Here is a 17,946-nt window from a genome sequence, read left to right as displayed (position 1 = left end):
ATAAATATATCTCATTTATTACTTTCTCATTATGTTCATTTTGTTTCTTTAGTTTCTGATTTTGCGGTATTATTTTCTTTCAAAGCATTCTTCTTCATTTTGAATTTACGAAATGTACTTTTCAACCACTTATATTTCAAAGGATAAGTAAATTAATTTATTTAATATTCATTGATTGGTTTTAGTTGTTAATTATTTTAAAGTAATTAAACGTGACAATTATTTATTTATCAATTTGAAGAATGTTATTTATTATTAAAAATATTTCATTTTCATTTGAAATAAATAACTACAATTCTACATTTTTTTAATATTCTTCACATTATATTTTATTTAAACGAAAAACAACAAAATATTTTATCGAATGTTATATAAACATTATTGTTGTTTTTATTTAATTTTTACATAAAAATATATATTTTTGAAATAAAAAGAAATAGAAAATATTTAAAAATAAATGAATAAATTTATTGATAATATAACATAACGTGATGTTTTTAGTTATTGGTTTGAAATACAAACATCATTAAAACAAAAATAAATTTGTAATATTATGATTGAATAAAAATGAATAAATAATTTTACATAATTTTTGAAATATATTTATTATTATAATTTTTAATTTACATTAAACAATTATTTTTTTTTTTATTTAGTGACAATGATTATATTTTTATTCATAGATTATTAATTAGAATGAATGATGATAATGTTGTTAAATAATCAAAATAAAAGAATGAAATATGATTAAATTTATTTGTTATTTCATCTTCAATAAACAAAAGGAAATATTAACAATATTAATATTTTATCATATTAAATATTTTAATAATTAAAACATTAATTATTTCTTCTATTATGTTATTTAATGTAATTTTATAATTTTATCATTTTATTTAATTTTCATTTTCATTCCTTGTGTATTTATAATAATTATCTCATTTATTTTCTCTTTTATTTCTTATTCTTATTTTATTATCGTATTTTTATTTATCATTTATTATCTTTATTAATTTAATTTGATTGAAATGGTGTTGATAAAACATGAAAATTCAAATTACAAAAGTTGAAATAATAAAAATAAAACAAAATTGAATTTTCTTCTCTTCAATTTTTTTTGTTTTTTTTTTAACAAAAATGAAAAAATACTAAAAATAAAACAAGCTAATTATAGAAAATAATAATATTATAATTTTATTATTATTATATTATTAATATTATTATATATTTATTGTTATTGTAAAAATGATAAAAATAGTGTTTGTAAAAATAGAATAATGCTAAAAATACTAATTAACTTGATGTGTTAATAACGTGGATTAACTATTTAAACATCCATATTTTGAACTTGTAAACATCAAATTAAATTAAAATGGAAGAGTTGTATATTAAACAACTAGAAGAATTGACAGAAAAAAGAATAAACAATATACTATTTGATTCAGATAAAGATGATTGGAAAGAGAATACATCAGTATTTGATAAAAGAATAATGAATAAAGAACATATAATAATTATTATTGAAGATTCAGAAGGAAATAAATTTGGAGGATATGTTAATTCTAAAATTGATAAATGTGGTAGTACATTTAATGATTTTATAAATGATTCAAAATCATTTTTATTTTCATTAGAATCAAATGGAAGAATAAAAGGAATGAAGAAATTTGATATTAAACATACACAATATGCATTTATTTTATTTAATCAATCATATGATCGTTTGTTTGCATTTGGATTACTTGGTGATATTGAAGTTTATAAAGAAAATAATAAAACAAAATCATATTGTAAACAATCTTCATTTGAATATGAAGGAATATCAAATGCACTTTGTGGAAAACAAAATCCAGAATATTTCACACCAAAACGAATCATAGTAATTGAAATGAAATGATTCAATCTTGATGAATTGAAAATGAACTAAAAAAGAATAAAAACAAAACAATGAAGAATATGAACATTCTGTTCATCTGCCAATGAATGAAATGGTGAATTAAAAATTGACATAATTCAATGTTGATTTATTTTATTTCATTTGAAATTTTTCACACCCAATGAGGTGTTTTTTATTAAATAAGAAAAGAAATAAGAAAGAAATGAATAAACAATTTATTTGTATTATTTCATTGAATTAATTCATTATGAATAAAATGAATAAAATAAGAATAAGAATAAATAAAGAAATAAAGAAATGATAAAATACATTAACATATTTATGTTATTATTTCTTATTCTTTATTTCATTATTTCATCATTGAGTTATTCTATATTTCTTTTATTCTTCTCCTTATTATCTTTATCTTATTTTTATTTCTTTACTTTCTTTCATTATTTCTTTCATTTTGTTAATGTATATTTTATCATTCATGTAATCTGTCATTATTTCTTGTAAATTATTGAATTAATTTGAGTTGTAACTCATTATTTATTTCTTCTTTATTTTTATTATCTTTTTCTGACTCTTTCTTCATTTCTTCTTTCTCTTTTAATTAATTCTATATATTCTTCTTTATTTATCTTTTTTTCTATTATTTCTTTAACTTCTAGTTTTCATTTTGATATTTATGATATTTATTCCATAACAATAACAAATCAACATCACCTTTTCTTTTAATTTTAGTATTTTGTTTCTTCTTTGTTCATTATTTTATTTATATTGTTTTTCTCTCCTAATATTCTCTTTAGTTCTTCTAATATCATTCCTAGTATATCTCTCCTGAATTGGACTATTCCTTCTTGTATAATAACATAATAATAAAGTTAAGTAATCGAAGGAAATAATAAAAAAAATTAGCATAAAATTTAGACATATATAACGATAAATATTCAAAACTCACTTTGAAATAAAAGATTCATAAATACTATTAATGTTATCATACAAAATCAAACCATTTACAAATGTATTATTCGTCATTTTTATTCTCCAAACGATAAATGATATAGAATTAAATGAAATAAACTTAAATGGAATTTAAGAGTTGTTTTAATAGATAAGAAACAATAAAAAAGAGACTCTTCTTTTTCTTTGAAAAACAATTGAATTAACAATAAGAAAGGAAAGACTTTGTTGTAATTAAGATATTGGATAATGAATGAAAAAAGAAGTTAATTTTTACTATCACTGATTAAGAAATTTCGAATGATTCCAATAGTTAATAAATTAGCATTAAATCCATTTTCACTTCCAGTGTTATTTTTAATATAGTCATTTGTATATTGAGTTACTTTTTCTAAACTTTCATCTTGATCTATAAACACACAAAAATAAATGTTTTTATTTTGTGCTTTTGTTTTAACCGTTATTACTCCATCTATTTTTTTAAGACTAGCAGTGAAATGCTCAGAGATTTGATTAATGATATCTATATTATTCATATATAATAATATTACTACTGCATTTTCATTTTTAGTGGTGACTATAACTTCTGTTCCACTCTCTTCATTTAGATCAATCCCATCTTCTTTTATTGTATGAATATCTCGTTCTTCTGATGTAACTGATAATTGTTGTTTGTTTTCTGTTAATTTAAATTCTTCTAGAGATGGTTTAATGCTTCTTTTTTCTCGGGCTTGTAGAACAAATGGTGCAGAATAATAAGGTCCTCCTGGAAGTCCATTAATAACAAGACAAAGACGACTATGATGATGACTTCTTGAAGAAGAACAATAAGACTTACATTTATTGAACGTATATTTTTCTAAACCATCCTGTGTAGTTACTGGACCAATTTGGTTTTGATCACAATGATCTATTTCAATTATTCTTCTGTCTGATTGACATATTTTACAACTTTTTACTTCGTCACTTAAATGATTCTCAATAGCACTTTCTTTATGACAAGTAGCAGACATAACTGCTTTAATTACATCTTCAGGACGAAGATGATTAATAATTCTCCAATCTTCAGAAACAGTAAGTGTAAGAGTAAATGAACGAAATCGGTAAATAGTTTGACTGGACAAAGCAATTTGAGGTGGTTTAATATTTTTTGCATATAAATGACTTCTTTCAGGAATTTTACAAGAATAATTATTTTGATATGGGTCAGAATGTCTGTAGATAGAATAACTATGATTTGGATAACTAGGAGGAATGTTGAGAAACGGATACATCAGAAAGAACTGAAAATGGTAGTTTTGATTTTTCAACTTTTTTTTCACTGGAGTTATTTATTAAAATTTGTTTTTATGTTTTTTTTTACTATTTTGGAATATTTTTTCTTTAATAAAGATTGAATTTAAATTAGTATAATTTATTCTAAAAAGTGTAACTCATCGTCATGGAGTTGCATTGAAAATATGAAATGAAATTTACCTCCATTAATAAAAGATAATCAGAAATTATTTTATTGTCTTTTTTGTTTATTTTAAATCCCGTCCTTTAGAATTTTGTTTTAATGAAAGTTGATTTCTTTATAATTTAATTCTCTCTCTCTCTTATTTATTTAAATTTTTAATTATTAACAAAGAAAAAAATCAAAACAAAACAATATTTAAATTACTTGTTTTAAAATATCAATAAAAATCTGTTTTTCTACATCATATTTTTGTTAATGACTTAATTCAGATTCTTCTTAAAAACTAACCAATTCTGGTTATTCTTCTTTCTATCCATTAATTATACTTTTTTTTTTAAATCTCCAACAACATAAAGATGATGTCACAATGAATATTTCAGTATGAAGATTATGAGTAAATGATTTTATTTGAAATAATTATATGAAAAAATTAAGAAGAATGAAGAAAGTAATAAAAAGAAACAAGATAATTAAAAAAGGAGTTTATGAATCACTGATAAAAAAAAATGTTCATAAAAACAAAGGATTTGTTTAGTATTTTTGAAAAAGAGTAGAACAGAGAATGGATTGTAAAGAATAAAACTTCATTTATTTCATAAAATAAATAGAAAAATTAAAATAAAAAAGGTAATAAAATAAACCATAGAAATTAAATTGAAGAGAATTAATAAAAGAAAATATAAACTATATAATCATGGTAACTAAAAAATAATTTAAAAATTGAAATGGCTAAAAGAGAAAATAATTTTATCTTTGGAGATACATTAGGAGAAGGATCATTTGGTGCTGTTATTCTTACGACAGATAAAGACGACAATAAACAATATGCAACTAAAATTCTTGATAAACAACAAATTATAAAATTAAAAAAACATGCAACAGTAAAAAGAGAAAGGGATATTATGTCAATGTGTCATTCACCATATATAGTCAAACTATTTTATACATTTCAAAATCCAACATCATTATGTTTGTTTTATATATTTAAAAGAAAATAATAAATAAATAATAATATGTAGTTTATGTTTTAGAATTATGTCCTAATAGAGATATGAAATATTATTTTCTTAAATATGGCTCTTTTAGCGAAAAAGTTACTCAATTCTATATCTCTGAAATTACAATGGCATTAAAATATCTTCATTCATTAAATATTATTCATAGAGATCTTAAACCTGAAAATATATTACTTGATCGTAATATGCATATTAAAATTACAGACTTTGGAACTGCTTGTGTTCAAACTCCAAATGACCCTCCTAGAAAAAGTAGTTTTGTTGGTACACCAGAATATGTTGCACCAGAAATTATTAATGGACAAATTGGTTTTAGTAAAGCAGTAGATATGTGGTCACTTGGATGTATGTTATTCCAATTCCTTACTGGAGAATTTCCATTTAGAGGAAAGAGTGATAAATTAACATTTGATGCTATTAATGCATGTGCACCATCTTATCCTCATAATATGCCAGTTAATGCAAAAGATCTTTGTCAAAAATTAATGGTACTTGATATGAATAATAGAATTGGTGTAAAATCAACAGATGAATTATTATCTCATCCTTTCTTTACAGGTATTCAATTTGACTCTCTTCTTCAACAAACACCACCACCATTTGAAGCAGGAATGGCTATTCCTAAAATTGAAGATTTTATATATCCCGGATTATTAAAAGAAGGTGAAAAAGTTATTTTATATCGTACAGTATATAAACGTAAAGGAATTAGTAATACTAAACGTGACTTAATTTATACTGACCTTCCTCGTCTCTTTTATTGTGTTTCTAAAACTCCTAATATTAAAGGTGAAATTCCTCTTACTAAAGATACTTCTTATTTCATTAAAAGTGGATCACAATTTATTATTAGAGTACCTGGCAGAGATTATCAATTAGAAGATTGTCTTGGAGAACCTCAAGTATGGATTAATGCATTTGATGCTACTTGTCATAAATGGAAATAAAATTAACTTCATATTAATAATGAAAATACTCATTCAGTATTTCTTTTGATATTTATTATTCTTTCCTAAAAAAAAAATAATTCATTAAATTTAGTAGAAAAAAGATAAAATTTCATTTGATTTTTATAATGTTTATTTTTATTATCTACTTTCTTTGATTCTTTCTTTATTCATTATTTGGTTTTGTTCCATTATAAAATTATCATTCTTTTGAGAAGTTATAATTTCATTAGAATAAATGTTCTTGTTATAATCTTTCAGGTTAATTAAAAAAAATGAATTAATTTTTAGATATTTTTAATTGTTGTAATAGCATTTTGGTATTTTTAAATGACTGACTCACTTGACTTGGGAATATTGTATTAAGATTAATGTCTGCTAAATACAAAACTTCATTAATAAATTCAAAATCACTAAAAGTACCTTTTTGAACACACCAAATAAGATGGTTTAATGCTTCAATACGAAGACGTTCTCCACATTCTATTTCACAGTCATTAGCAGCATCAAGAACAATTTTAATACAACTTTTAATCATTTCTTCATTTCCACTTTTCCATAAATGAATTGTATTTAACACTTCTTTACATCGTTTTGGTCTATTAGCAATAGCTTTCGCATGTTTAGTTAGTAATAATACCATATCATTATATTCTTGACGATGAGAAAGAAGTTGTACTGCACCAATAATCTTTTCAAGACATTCTGCTTTGATAAAATCATCTTCTACAATTTCTGTTTCTCCCACAGCAAATTCAAAAAAATATAATGAATGTATATACTGAGCTTTTTCTCCAGCCAACATCGCTTGGAGTGCAAGTCCTATAGCTAATGGGGCATTAGTAGTAACTAACTTTTTTATTCTATTTAAGAATCTCTCAAATAAAACATCCCTTTCCATTGCTGATTGTGAATGTATTATTAATTGAAGTTCTACTTCAGCTATAGACTTTAGAGGCACTTCTCCAAGAGCTATGTTGATGTATTGATCTACAAGAGAAAGAGTTAAAGCACAAGAAGACTTATTAGAAATTTTAATTCGTGGGAAAATAGACAATGCCATACTTAAATCATTTTGTGCATCAATATCATTTACTTCTGGTTGAAGTAATAATCGTACAATTTTTAATATGAGAGATGCATCAGAATAAGATTTTAATATAACGTTTTGACGTTGTAAAGATTCAACAACAAGTCGAGCAATTTTACGTTCGTTTGAAGGAAGTAAAAGATTGAGTAAAGTTAAAAATCCATCAACTTTTATTGCATTTAACAAAGGAATTGTTCTTAAAGTAAGTTCTAATGCCATACAAATATGAAATTGAACACCAGTAGGAACTTGCCCTGAACATATACTTAAAATTGACTTAAATAAATGTTCTAATTGTTGGCAATAACTTCCTTTATTATACCAACTAAAGATTATACGAAGAATAGAAACTAGCAACAAAGCACCATCATTAGGAGATGTTAATCCACTGTTAACCATTTGAACAACCTTTGCTTGTATTGATTCAATAATATCAAAATGATATTCAGAAGATACATTAGGAAGTTTATCAAGAAATGGAGCTAAACATAATTTTAAATCAATTTTGCACATTGGAGAAGTTAAACCTGCAAGAATTTCTGGCATACAAACTAATTGTAAAGGTACTGGGAATGTTTCTATAAGAATTAAATAAAAGAATTCTTGTGCAGTTGTTGAACATTCAATCACTGTTTTCTGAAGATTCATTAAAATGGCTCTAAATAATGGTGCACTAAGTTCTAAAGAGGATAAATAACGTAATGAACGTAATGCAAGAGTACAAATTGGGGCAGCTTGATCTGAGACAAGATATTCAGACTCTACGACATGAGATAAAGCACGAAGTGATAAGGCTATGTGAGAAAGAAGGAATTGAATTGCTAATGTTGAGTTGTTACTAAATACTGGAATTGAAATAGTTGATAAATGATTCAATGCAAATACACGATGAGTTGGAAGACTTACAGTTCTTATTACAGTTAATAAAGCATTTAATGATCTATTTGCATAGTGTTGTCCTTTATGAATAGACGCAACAGCAACATTCATTAACATATAACAACGAACTACAGCATCAGGTATTTGAAGAATAAAAGAAGTAATAAGGTTTAAATCCATTTTAGTTTGTTGAAGATAAGTTTGAAATTCTTCTAAAGGATGAACACAAGTTAAATAAATTTGATAATAACATTGACTTGATATATTGTATGATAATGGTGTAAGAATATTTGTTAGTATATCTATTATTTCTCTTATTTTATCAAACTCAAATAACTCTTTCAATTGTTTAGATGATTTTCTGATATTACTTAACACAACTTCCATAGGAGGAAGTGAATTTATATTGTTTTTGTTTGTCTTTGGCATAAAAAATAAAAAGAAGATCTTTTTAGATCTTTTTATAGTATTTAATTAATAAAACTATAGTTTTATAATTCTCCAAATAACAAAAATGAATTGAAAATCAATGTTATTTGAAATTACTTCTTTTATTATTTTTTATAAACTATAATTAGTCATTATTATTGTTATTTAAAATATATTACTGTGCTATTGAAATAATGAATTAAATCATTAATATTTTTTGACTACAGAGGTTGTACGAAACAAAGAGTCAAAACATACAAAACAACATTTTATTTTGTTAAGTTTTGCTTATAAAAATTGTTTTATTTAATTTATTCCGTTTTAAAAATAAAAGTCAATTAAATAAGTATTAATAGAAATAGCTTCTATTGTCTATTACTTATTGGAGACTAATCCCATCCCTTTGTCTTCTTCTTGTAGCTCTACGGAGTATGTTTGGTTATGACTGAAGCAGTATTCCATGACATCCATCATGTTTTTAATCACAAGGTTTTTCATTTCTTTCTTGATGTTAATCTCAATTTTTAATTCTTTAATTAATTTATTACTTGAGTTATTTATTAATCCATTTATTGATATTACTACTGGAATTATTCTGACATATTTTATTTTCTATTTTCATTAGCATATTCTTTAATTCTTTATACTTATTTCTTTTCTTCAAATACACTTAATTAATAATGTGATCAGCCACAATAGTCATATCAAATATTAGACCAGTTTGATTCTTTTTATCTAATACGTATATGTCTGGTATTTTGTGGTATTGTCATTCACTTTTATGCATTATTTGTTTGTTCAATATCATTGTAATGTCTTTATATTTGAACACTGTTTCATATGGAGGTTTTATATTGATTATTTCCTGTTTATTTTCTTATCAATCAATATTATAATGCCTATATTGTCATATTTTTCTATTTGTGATTTATTATGATAAATACAAGATAGTAGAATGTGTTCTACTGTAGTTATCTTGTCTTTACAAAGTGTGGAATATTTTAATCTTTCATTTTTCATTATTTTTGATTTTCTATACCCACAAAATATTGCACCATCTTGCATTTTAGTTAATTGTAGGAATGCATTTTTTTAATATTGATTGACTTCCATGTTTTAACTGTAGTAGTTTTATCTACTCCTTTTGACTCATTCCATCTTCTAAAATATCCACTTATTTGATGACACTTCCATTTTTTGATGTATTTGTCAATAATTTTTTTATTTCTACTACTACTACTTCTTTTTCTTTTTTCTTTTCTATCCCTTCATTTATTATTTCTTCTATTTTTGTTTCATTTATTTTAGAATTAGTGTTTTGAATTCTATTCCATATTCCCTTCTTACTGTACCATCTATCTAATATGTTATTTCCTATTTCATTTTCTCTGGTACAGTAGTACATCACTGTTCTAACTAATTCAATAACATATTCGTCCCTTATATTTATTAATCATTCACCCATTTCTTCTATAATGACATACAACCTATCTTTGGAGTTTCCGGCACCAATGTATTTTGCCTTTCTTATTTATTTTCTTATCTCCTTTTCCATTTTATCTAAGTTGTCTTCTAATTTACAACTGATGCTGATTATCTGAAGATATTGATTACTTCCGTGTTTATTCTAGTAATATATCTTCTATTACTACTTTCATCAGTGTTTATTTCTTCCATCTTCTGATTCATTTTTTCTTTGATGGATTTACAATTGAAGGTGTCATCAATTTCGTCGGACTGCCATATTCATAAGTATTTATACAACTCCTCACCTTCAACTACGGGGATGTTTTGCATTCAATTTGGTATTTCCTTAATGTTTTTAATACCATTCCTGATTTTTTCTCATTCATTTCCATCCCTATTCCACTTATTATTTCTTTAATTTCATTGTGGATTATTCCCATTTCTTCACTACTTTCTGTCATTATTCTCATTTCATCCATATATAATGTGTGGTTTGCTTTTGGGAATTTCTCTTCGATGAATTGAGAAATTACATTCATCTGTATGATGAAGAGTAGAGGGGATAAGGAATCACCTTGTAAAATTCCTCTATTTAATTTAATACTACCTAGATATTCATTAAATTTATAGCCGATGAATATCTTCCATCTAGTCATCATACTTTCAATAATGTCAATGATGACACACTCATAATTAAAATATTTTAATGATTCAATTACCCATTCGTGGTTGACTGTGTCATATGCTTTCTTAATGTCATAATATGACTCATCATATTTTGGGTATTTCTATTCTTTTTGCTGATTTAACATATAACTATTAATTATTCCTTCTTTAGCAGCTAAAGATTGCAACTTACATCCCAGTTGATTTTTACTAATTTTAAATGATTCATTATTCATGTTAAGTCTTCTGTGAATCTTTTCTTTTAATATGGAGGTAAATACTTTCATAATTACATTTGTACAACTGATATGACGATAATTAGTGACATTATTCATATCACTTTGTGGATTAATAAAGTTCTTCCACTTATCATGTCTAATGGGATGTTTTCGGGGAAGTTCAACCATTCATTAAAGATATTGAGAATGATTTCTCTTGATGATGACATCCTTTTCAATAATACCCATATATAGTGTCTATTCATGGTGTTTTCCAGTTACTTATTTTCATTATACTTAAATTTAATTCATTTATTGTTATTATGACATTATCATAATTGAAATATCTTTCATTCCACGAGGTGATTTGTTTTATTTTCCAATTCTCTTTATTTAATATCACCTGTGTTTCATATAACATTTCCAATATTCTAAAGTAATATCGTTATTTGGGTATATTTCATTCTTTGGGTCTTTCTTCCTTATTCTAATTTTCTTGTTAGAATCAAACATGATTTTATTTGTATTGATTCTGATTATTTCATTTTTATTAAATTTAATTCTTTCTTTGATCATTGTCATCATATATTTTAGGTACTTTATTCTTTCTAGTGCTTTAACTTTTATTCCTTCTTCATCATGTTCATTTAATTTCATGATGCACTTTATTCTGTACCATTTCCTTCCCTTGACCAAATCTTCTAGTCTATTTATTTTCTTTAGTATTTCTTTAATTTCATCAAATTTATCTCTTATTATTTTATTTTGGAGATAGAGGTGCATAATCATTGAAATTTTCATATCATCTTGCAGATCCTGTATTCTGCTTCCTGACCATATCCATCTATTATTAATTTCCATTATTAATTCGTCAGCTTCTTTTCTTTTCCAGTAGTAATTAATGTTTGAACATTTTTCTACTTTCATTTCTTTTATTTTATTGATGAGAGTGTTAAGGTATTCTTCATCAATTTCAATAGAGTTATTCTTTAATATGTTTTTTATTATTGAATCACACTCTACTCTTCCTTCCATTATATCATTTACTTTCACTTTAATGTATTGTTTAGTATTTTCTTTTATTTTATGTGATATTTTAATATATTTAATATATTAATTTTCATTATTTACTTTAATATTTGTCACTTTTATTATACTTTCTATTTGTTCATTTCTTAATTTCTTATATAATTTCTTATTTAACCAATTAAATGCAAAACAATACAACACTTCAATTAAATTTTCTATTTCTTTCTTTTGTTATATTTATTCTTGCATTTTCATTATATTTTGTTTGTTTTTTATTATTCTTGAAATTTTACATCTTTCATTCATTTCTTTAATTGTATTTTTGTTTTTAATTTCTTCTTCATTTGTTTTAATGTCTTTTTCTTCAATGTCATTTGTTTTTTCTTTAATTTCTTCTTTAACTTTTTCAATTATCTTTTTCTTTTTGATTAAATATACTTCTTATTGATTATTATACATTCTTTTCTTTTTCCTTCTTACTTTTTGAGTATTTCTGATTATTCTTTTTTATTCCATTCACTTGTTATTCTTTTTATTCTTTCTTGTGTATCACTTGTTGTTATTCATTTATATTTGTTAATTGTATATTCTTTATTATTATTGTATTTACCTTATTTCTTATTTGTTTTTATTTGTATTGTTCATCTTCTAAATCCTTTTTCTGTTGTATTTTTATCATTATTATTATGCCATTTATTGTTGGTGATATTCATTCTATTGTATGACATTGAATTTTCATGTCTTATTTGTTTTTCTTTACAACACTCAAATGTTTTACACAATAATCGTTACAATAAAATTTGTTGTATTTTCTGCCTTTGAAATGTGTAATAATAAACAAATAAAGAAAATGAATAAATATGAAAGAATGCTTCTTTGTTGTATTTTCAATTTGATGAATAGCCAATATTAATATATTAAGAAATGAATATTAATGGGAATAATTCAATTTAATATATTAAATTAATGTTTAATAACTTTTATCCTATTGTTCAGGTGAGAATTTCTTCCCTTCCTTCACTCTCCTGAGAGTCTTCTTCTGGTACTTCTACATTTCTGTATTCTCCAGAATGATCTCCACAGTATCTCATAAGATCTTTCATATTTGTTATTACAATCTCTCTTGTCATTATTTCCCTTGGTATTTCTATCCTTTCTGCATTTAATAATCTAACTGATTCGTTGTTTATTAATCAACTCACTGTTATTACTACTGGTATAACTATTACTCGTACTAATCTTTCTATCTTTCTTATATTTTCGTGTAGTTTTGAATATATATTAATATTATCTGTAAATGCTTTACTTATGTTTTTATCTCTTACTATTCTCATATCTATAATCATTGCTTCTTTCTTATTTAAGTCTCTGATATAAATGTCTATTCTTTTATGGAATTTGTCTTCACTTCTGTTTACTATTTCGTGATTCCAAACTATAAGTATTTTATCTTTCTCTATTCTTCTTTCGTTCTTTCCTAATTCTTCTTTCCTTATTATTAATTTCTTTGTATTTTCTTATTAGTAAGATTTAAATAGTAATATGAAGAAATTTAAACAACAAAGAAATAAAAGAAGGAATTGTTAATAAAAATGAATAAAAGAAGCTAAAAATAAGAAAATGAATAAGGGATTAATGAAGAAATTTGAAAAAGGAGATAAAATTAGTAAAAAAACTAAAAGAGATATTTAAAAAGAATAAAAATAACTGATAAATATTATAGAAATGAAATTAATTTGTTTCATTGTTTTATTTACTGTTGTTTTATCAAAGGAACAATTAGTTATTGAAACAGTCAAAGGAGTTAATGGAGAAGCAGCATTCTTTATTGGAGTAGAATTTAATAAATGTTATTTTCTACGAGATGATGAGTCAAAATATCTAATAAATAATGGAAAAAACAATAACAGTAGAATATTACAAAGGATAACCTGCATGTCAAGGAAATAAAGAAACAAAAACATATGAAATAAATGATGCAAATTTAAAAAAAAAGATATGTGTGATGATGATACACTTGTTTGTAATGGAGAAATTAAATCATTACCAAATTATATTGAATTTGAATGAGGATAAGAAGATCATGACTGTGAATATAAAGATAATACAGTTAAACTTTATTATACTGGTAATTGTTTTGAAGAAGATACTAGTTATTGGAGTTATGAAATATATAATGATTCAATGACTTTAAATTCTTATCCAAATAAAAATTGTAATCAAAATGAAATAATTGAACGTGATTAAGAATGGAAATGGAATGTCTGTAGTGATGGTACATGGCAACAATGTTGTACTTATGATGGAAATAATAATAGTTCTGCTTCATTCTTTGCAACATCTATTTTCTGTGTTGTTCTTCTATTTTTACTTTAATTAATTCATTAATTAATTTGGTTATTCTCATATAGTTCATTTTCTTTATTTCTTTTATGGTATTTATTAAATTGTATTTAACTAATATTATAAAGAATATTATAATTTGAAATATTAATAACATTGAATTATTTGACATATTTTTGAGTATTGTTATAATTTTATTGATTCATACAATTCACTATAAATGTAAATAATTAAATAATTAATGTTTATGAATATTTTTAAAATAACAATTTGTTTCATAACATTAATTTATTTTTATTTAATAAAAAATAAAAATAAATGAAAATATTTTATTATACATTTAATGTATTACATGATAAATAGATACCGAATAAAAGGAAAAATAACATTTTCAACTTATTTTTATTTAATTAAATAAAAATTGAAATATATTTTCATTTTTAAATCCATAACTTGAAAATATAAAAATGTTCAATGATGTTTAATGGTAGGGTATATAAAAAGGACTAACAACACAGAACTAACATTACAACAAATGAATTACAGTCAATTTGAAACTGACTCATCAAATTGTTGGAATGGATTTAAAGTATCATTTTATAAGACGGTAATGGTTTTATTAAGTGGTTGTTATATACAATTTTTTTTCTTTGTAACCATGATTTTAATTGGAATATTGGTAATATTTTATATTTCTGTTGAACATATTGTGGTTAAAGGCTCATGGTTTTTCAACTCAGTTGTTTTAATTTATGGCTCTATTCTGTTAGTGGAAACAATATATTTTTTCATTTTATTTGCAGTAGGTTATATGTCTTCTTTTTTTATGAAATTTAATTCATTATTAAATGAGGATAGTGAAGAAGAAGCAAAAATCAATACAAAAAAAAGAAGAAGGAAGTACTAAAGAAAATACAGATGATATAGATGGAGTAGTTAATAAATTAAATAATAATGAAAATGAAGAAGAAGGAACAAATCTAAAAGAACAAAATATTACAGGTGAAAATACTGAAGAAAAAAAAGATAGAGAAGTTATAAAAGAAAAAACTCCTGATGCTGTTAAAGTTGAAATTAGTAATGAAAAAACTGCTAATGAAAATACCAATAAATTCAAAAAAATTACAAGTTGGTTACGTAAATCTGTGAACGAGCACTTTTTCTTGATATGGTATGTAATAATGCCTATTATTATTTTAATTATTGTAGTTTTTGTGGCACTTATAATAGCAATCCCAGACATAAAAACTAGCAAAGAAAAGTATTTTTATTCATTTATTGGTTTACTAGGTTTATCATATTTAGTTATTGGATCTTTAGTATTATTTGTGTTGTTATTTTTCAAAATAATGTATGATTTAATAACTCAAATTATAAAAATCAGAAATGAACAAATAAACACAAAAAGCCAATGGATGTTACTATTTGAATTGGTATCTCCTTGTCTTTCAAAGTTGGTTAAAAAATTTTGGTTATGGTGTAAACCATATGAAAAAGATCACAAATGGATTTCATGGGGTTTACGGATTATACATTGGGTTACTATTGCTTTGTCATTTGTGGTATTAATTTTATTTATTGTTTCTTTAGGATTTATGACTAAAGATGCAAAAAATATGATTGGATATTGGATTTTATTTGTTGTTTCAAGTGTTTTTATTGGGTTAATTTATGTTATAAAAGAATTAAGAGAATGTATAGAAAATGCAGAGAAAAAACATACTTCTAATAATACTTCTGTTAATGACACCAATACTCCTACAAATAAACGTACAGATAATGATACTTCTTCAAAAACAAAACAAAAAAAATCTAAAAAAAAAATAGATGGTTTGTTTGGATTTGATTTTGAATATTCCACTCTACTCCTTATTATTCTAATTTTCATTGTATGTTTAAGTCTTCCCATTGTCAAAATTATTCGTGTTATTTGCAAAGAAAAAAGTCCAGATACTGAGACTCCTTCAATAATTAATGAAAGTAGTCAAAAATATTATTACTTTGCAAATGAAATGGATTATTCCTATAATGACTTTGATTATGCAAATTCTTATATTACAAAGAGCAGTCAATCTCCATTAACTGATATTGTTCGTACTCATTCTCATTTATGTTCTGTTGATTCTTATGGTATTACTCCAATAGAATATGCTTACTTTTGTATAATGGCAAAATCCAATGTTACTAATTTAGAAGGTTGTGAAACAAATAGTCAAGACCCTTCATCATCTAAGCCATCATGTTGTTCAAAATCAAAAAATAAATTGTCTGAATCTGAAAAAAAACTAGAAGAACAAAGACTTGTCAAATGTAACCTTGAAAAAAAAGGATGGAAAATTAAAATCTGTGAGAAAAACGAGTTACATTATGTAATAACAAATAAAAAAATTAATGAAATACCTATTAAAGTAATAACTTTTAGAGGATCACAATCATTTTCTGACTTTGTTTATGATATTCAATTATTTTCAGAGTCTATATTTCCAAGTTTATCCACTCCTTTCTTTCCTTTCTTTACCAAAAAAACTCTTATAAAGATAAGTAAATTTTTATCTTATTTCGGTACAAAGGCATTACCAGGAAGTGACCAATTTCTTCTTGGCTTTGCAAAAGAAGTTGTCATGGAAGAATTGAAAGACAAAAATAATCCTAATGTTGTCCTTGCTGGGCATTCTCTTGGAGGTGGAATGGCAAATATTCTTGGAGGTGAGTTGGGGTTAATGAGTTTTGGGATATCTCCTCCTGGTACTTATTTAGCTTCAAAAAACTTTGGAACAAAGAAAAAAGATATTCCAGTAGTTGCAAGAGCCATTGTTCCCGAAAAAGATCCAATTGCTGCATTGGGAGAAGATGGTGGATTACAAATGTCAATTCCTTGTGATAAACATCTTTTTTCTTGTCATTCTATTAAAACATCTCTCTGTATGATTGGGAAGTTGTGTAGTGACAATGAAACGAAAGACATTTGTTCTGAAAACTGAAGTGATTTGATGATAAACACTTCATTATGGTAATTTATTCTACTGAATTATTTTATTTTTAAATGAAGAAGATAAATCAATAATATCATAATTTTCAATATTATTTCTATATTTTGTATATCCTGTATTTTTTCATTCATTCAACGCTTCTTTCTCGTTAAGAAGAATTACAGGAGACACCACAAAAAATATAAAAAAATAAATAACCAAAAAAGAAGAAATTCACATCAACCAAGAAATATAAATGACAGAAGAATGAGTGAAAATAGGTATTATCTGTATTGACAGAAATACTTGAATAATCACACTAATCATTACAATAACAATTATAACAATAATTATCACAACATAGATGATACAAATCATTTCACTCATCATTTCAATCATAATCATCGTCATAAACACTTTAATAATAACAAATTCAATAGAAATAAACAATATCAATATAAGAAAAATAAATATCATAATAACACACAAAGAAGATACAAACATTATCAAAATAAGAAACAAAATAAAAATCAAAGAAAAGAAATGATTGAAATACAAAATCAAGAATAATAGAAAAGACTCTTTGAAGAAG

The 17,946-nt window shown here is 24.0% G+C and overlaps 5 protein-coding genes across 5 annotated transcripts, besides 4 other annotated features; 3 read left to right on the top strand and 2 right to left on the bottom strand.

Annotated features, from left to right (window-relative positions):
• Window positions 1-3,108: 3,108 nt before the first annotated feature.
• EHI_095950 (uncharacterized protein) lies at window positions 3,109-4,116 on the bottom strand (the record flags this gene model as incomplete). The annotated part of the gene is made up of 1 exon (XM_644318.1): window positions 3,109-4,116. The coding sequence occupies one exon, from the start codon at window positions 4,114-4,116 to the stop codon at window positions 3,109-3,111; it is 1,008 nt and encodes a 335-aa protein (XP_649410.1).
• Window positions 4,117-5,026: 910 nt separating this feature from the next.
• On the top strand, window positions 5,027-6,264 carry EHI_095940 (protein kinase, putative; the record flags this gene model as incomplete). Its single annotated transcript, XM_649791.1, has 2 exons — window positions 5,027-5,270; window positions 5,321-6,264. The coding sequence occupies 2 exons, from the start codon at window positions 5,027-5,029 to the stop codon at window positions 6,262-6,264; spliced, it is 1,188 nt and encodes a 395-aa protein (XP_654883.1).
• Window positions 6,265-6,544: 280 nt separating this feature from the next.
• Window positions 6,545-8,662, bottom strand: EHI_095930 (uncharacterized protein; the record flags this gene model as incomplete). Its single annotated transcript, XM_649792.1, has 1 exon — window positions 6,545-8,662. One exon carries the CDS (start codon window positions 8,660-8,662, stop codon window positions 6,545-6,547), a length of 2,118 nt encoding a protein of 705 aa, XP_654884.1.
• A 328-nt stretch (window positions 8,663-8,990) lies between these two features.
• Window positions 8,991-12,556: a repeat region.
• Window positions 12,253-12,866: a repeat region.
• A 133-nt stretch (window positions 12,867-12,999) lies between these two features.
• Window positions 13,000-13,564: a repeat region.
• A 203-nt stretch (window positions 13,565-13,767) lies between these two features.
• EHI_095920 (uncharacterized protein) lies at window positions 13,768-14,112 on the top strand (the record flags this gene model as incomplete). The annotated part of the gene is made up of 2 exons (XM_001913731.1): window positions 13,768-13,891; window positions 14,039-14,112. The coding sequence occupies 2 exons, from the start codon at window positions 13,768-13,770 to the stop codon at window positions 14,110-14,112; spliced, it is 198 nt and encodes a 65-aa protein (XP_001913766.1).
• Window positions 14,113-15,233: 1,121 nt separating this feature from the next.
• EHI_095910 (uncharacterized protein) lies at window positions 15,234-17,366 on the top strand (the record flags this gene model as incomplete). The annotated part of the gene is made up of 1 exon (XM_001913730.1): window positions 15,234-17,366. The coding sequence occupies one exon, from the start codon at window positions 15,234-15,236 to the stop codon at window positions 17,364-17,366; it is 2,133 nt and encodes a 710-aa protein (XP_001913765.1).
• A 160-nt stretch (window positions 17,367-17,526) lies between these two features.
• Window positions 17,527-17,946: part of a repeat region that runs on past the window's edge.

The sequence above is a fragment of the Entamoeba histolytica genome, genomic scaffold (assembly GCF_000208925.1).
Source record: "Entamoeba histolytica HM-1:IMSS scf_1104750517769 genomic scaffold, whole genome shotgun sequence".
Classification (NCBI taxonomy): Eukaryota; Evosea; order Mastigamoebida; family Endamoebidae; genus Entamoeba; species Entamoeba histolytica.
Note: the sequence above shows the minus strand (reverse complement) of the source record. Positions and strands in the feature narration are given on the sequence as shown.